This window comes from Octodon degus, unplaced genomic scaffold (genome assembly GCF_000260255.1).
Source record: "Octodon degus isolate 3935 unplaced genomic scaffold, OctDeg1.0 scaffold00111, whole genome shotgun sequence".
Classification (NCBI taxonomy): domain Eukaryota; kingdom Metazoa; phylum Chordata; class Mammalia; order Rodentia; family Octodontidae; genus Octodon; species Octodon degus.
Window position 1 is genome coordinate 7,506,332 of NW_004524687.1, and position 3,717 is coordinate 7,510,048.

Consider the following 3,717-nt stretch of genomic DNA (forward strand, 5'->3'; position numbering starts at 1 on the left):
AAAAAAAAGATGACAAAAATTTTTAGAGTAAGAGAAAGGAGAAGGGCCAGCAACAGCAGGAAATAAATATCCCCAGCACCATCGCAGAATTCTCACTTTACCAATTTTACCTGATTGGAACTCGTATCTTTCTAGGATCTCCCTTCCTCTCCTTCCATCTCAAATTTCCCACCCACTTTCCAGTCTTGCAGGGGTGATGCTGACTTGTTAGACCCCGCAACCCTGAAAAGGTCTGCCCTTTGGTCACTGAAAAGGTCAGCTCTAGGAGCCTTCTCTGAGAGTTCAGGGCTATCACACCACCCTGCTAGTTTCTTTCCATAACAAGGAAACAAGAACAGGGTTTTTTGTTTTGTTTTTTGTGGATGATCTTTAACATAACCTTTAGGATGTTAAGTTCAAGAAAAATTTTAATTTTCTGCTTAATTGTCCATCATTTGTACTGAAATATTTTAATGCTGAATAGATCAGAGGAAGACTATCTACCTGATTTAAAAATTTGAAAAAAAATTCCTAGTTATAACTAGTAAGCAAATCTCATTCATACAAATGTTTCTTATTTTGGAAAAATATAACATCAAAAAAGCCATATTGTATTAAGCCAATCAATTAAATTTTTGCATTAGTCATGTCCATATTTATTTGACACTTAATTTATTTCATTAAAACAGATTTATTTTAAGTGTTTGATATAAATTATCTAATACTTTGGTGAGTTAAAATGTTTTTGATGATGCATACATTAATGGATCTACTAAAATCTTTTTTTTTTTTTTTTTTTTTTTTTTTTTTTTTTTGTGGTACCAGGGATTGCGCTCAGGACCTTGCACTTGCCAAGTGAGGTATATCCCTGGCCCCTAAAGTCTTTTATGTTAGTTTGTTATTCTTTGTTTCAGAAACTTCTGAAATTTTATCCCTTTCAGTAATAAGGCTTTCATATTAAAGAACAGGTCTTCCTTTTCAAGTTTTGGGGACTATAATGGATTTTCTTCCTGCTGGTTGGTAGAGTCCACAGGAGACACCGTCTACCTCTTCATGAGATCATGACAGCACTGTATAAAATCATGTAGCATTGGAAACATTTGGGAGGGACAAACTGCAGTAGAAGAGAAGAACTCGGTAGCACAGAGGGCCATGGAAAGTGAACAGTCCTACCTTGAAAAATCTTGAACTTATAAGGCCCTATTGAGCATGTAACAGGACCAAACAGTCTGAGGGAATGAGTTCCAATCTCTAAAACTTAACTAGCTAATTACTGTTTGACCCACTGACACATCCAGAACTTCATTAGCATGGACTTGGAAGAGTAGCCCAGAGATTTTCACAGCCTGTAGACTTACTCTTGGCCCCTGGAAAGAGCCCATGGCAGCTGAGCATACCCCAAATATCCTTCACCTGTATGTTCAAGTAAAGGAATTTGAACACATTCACCATTGTACACATAATTTACTCCTGAATTGGCCACTGCAATATAATAAAATAAAGTAGAATTTCCACAGAGTAGAGTGACCATAGTTAAGGACACATTCTGGGATGTTCTCTTACCTTCACTGCCACCAAGATCTTATCCTGCTCAGGACAGAGGTTATAGCATTCAGCTAGGAAAACTTTTCCAAAGGCTCCTTCGCCTAGCTCCCTTTTCAGAACAATGTTATGTCGCTTGATGTGCTGAACAACTGTAAAAGAAAGACAGAATCGAAATTGGAATTGAAGCATGTTGTGATGAAGGCTGAGATGGAGAATCCATGGTCTGCACCCTGAACTTGCAGGCCCAGAGTGTTCTACACAGAGTGAAGCAGAGATGTAGGCTGTCCACCTCCACCATCTACAGCTTCCAGTGGTTGGCAGGAGGCTTCACTGGCTTATTCTCCAGAATTCAACTACTGTTTCTGATAAAATTAAAGATCTAGCTGTTGGCTTCAAAATGTCATCAATGAACTTGAAATGAGAAAAGAGAGGTGTGAGAAAGGAATTAATAGTAATGACAAATCTTGTCTGAGGCAGACATTTTACATAAATACGTCAGTCACATGTCCAGTGGGAAAGGCAAAGGGATCCCCAAGATTCTCTCTTTCCTAGTTATCCATTTCACAGTCCCAAGGAGAGAGACTTACAGCATATCAAGGAGAAATGTAAGAACCATGCATTGCGAGGTAAGGCACACACCTCAGCCCTGTTTGAGCCCTCTGATGAGATGAACTAGACCATGGCTGAGCTTCAGTGACTCCTTTTGTTTAGACAAGAAATGTTTAGAACCTGTGCTAATAGCTGATTTCTTTATCCTAGCTCTAAGATCTCTTCAAAACCAAGAAGACACAAGAAGAGGTGGATCTGGAGAACAAGGACTCTTTTTCCCTATAGCCTGGAGCAGAACTGGCCAAAGTCATTCATCCATATGCCTCTTCAGAGAACAAGACAAGAAATGGCCAAATGTCCTCAGAGCTCACTGGCTGCAAGCCAGAAGCCAGAAAAAGGCAACACAGAAAAATTGAGCTACTAGAGCTTCCTGGAAGGGGAACATGGGAGAGTTTGTACTTCACTGCTGAGGATTGCAAAGCTGACTCTTAGCATGGGAGTTCCCCTGATTGAAGCCAGCATTCCTTTTGGAACCTTTTGTCCAGGAAAGAAGTATAGCCAGCTCTCCATAGCTTTCAGTTCCACATCTGTGTATTAAACCAAGTTTGGACAGAAAAAATTTAGATCCTCTCCAAAAAAGAACCCACACACAAAAAGGAAAAAAAAAGAATATTGCTTCTATACTAGATTTAGACAGATCATTCTTCTTGTCATTATTTCCTAAATAATACAGCATAACAACCAATTACATAGAATTTACAGTGTATTAATGACTATAAGCAATCTAGAGATTATTTAAAGAATGCAGGAAGACTGTATAGGTTGCATTAAAAAATGCAACCACTTCACAACAAGCACCGGAGCACCCTTGGCCTTTGTATGACAGGGGCACCCTGGAACCAACCTTCCACAGATACCCAGGGAAGATTGTGAAAAAGGGTGTGCCTGTCTGTATTTTATAAATGAGGAGACAGACTACAGAAGTTTCAAAGACACAGTGTGGGAAAGGAAGATCTGGAATTAAAACCTAAGTCTATCTGAATTTAGAATCTATATCTTCCCTTCTATACCATAAAGTATCTTTTCCATGATAAATTGTGTTAAATATATTGAAAGACTTGATGCACATAAGACTTAGAGAACAAAATAAGACTCATCTTCCTACTTGCTCTGCCTAGATCTCCCTTCAAAGCCCAGGTTAAGTTCCTGCTTCCAGAGAACGTTGCCAAACCACTGTGATGACACAAGACCTTCTTTCCTGAACTCTGAGCTTAGCTGAGAGTTTTGGCTTAGTTGTAATGTATTTTGTCTCCCCGTTGGTTCAACCTATAGGTCCTCTGAGGTTATGATAATCTCTGTACATCGCCTTTATTTTGTGCAGTGCCTTAGGAACTAAACACAAAATGGAAAATCAGTCCTGGGTGTATTTTGATATTCTTTCTTTAATAAAAGTTTGTTACTGATTGTGATGTGTTTTAAAAGGCAGATTATATAAAGTATAATTTCAGCTTGATAAATAAAATGAATATTTAAAAATTCATCATGCCATTTATCATTACAGCTTGAGTATTCCTTGCCCTTAAACTGCTTGTAATTAGTGTGTTTTGGAGTTTGTATTTTTTCAGATTTTGAAATATATATATA

The 3,717-nt window shown here is 38.2% G+C and overlaps 1 protein-coding gene across 1 annotated transcript in view; it reads right to left on the reverse strand.

The window, feature by feature from the left end:
• Ntrk2 (neurotrophic receptor tyrosine kinase 2) overlaps positions 1-3,717 on the reverse strand; it is a 388,716-nt gene that overhangs the window by 104,940 nt on the left and 280,059 nt on the right. The window contains exon 17 of the mRNA XM_004639387.2: positions 1,543-1,673. Within this exon, the coding sequence (XP_004639444.1) occupies positions 1,543-1,673 (131 nt within the window). The remainder of the gene's footprint in view (positions 1-1,542; positions 1,674-3,717) is intronic.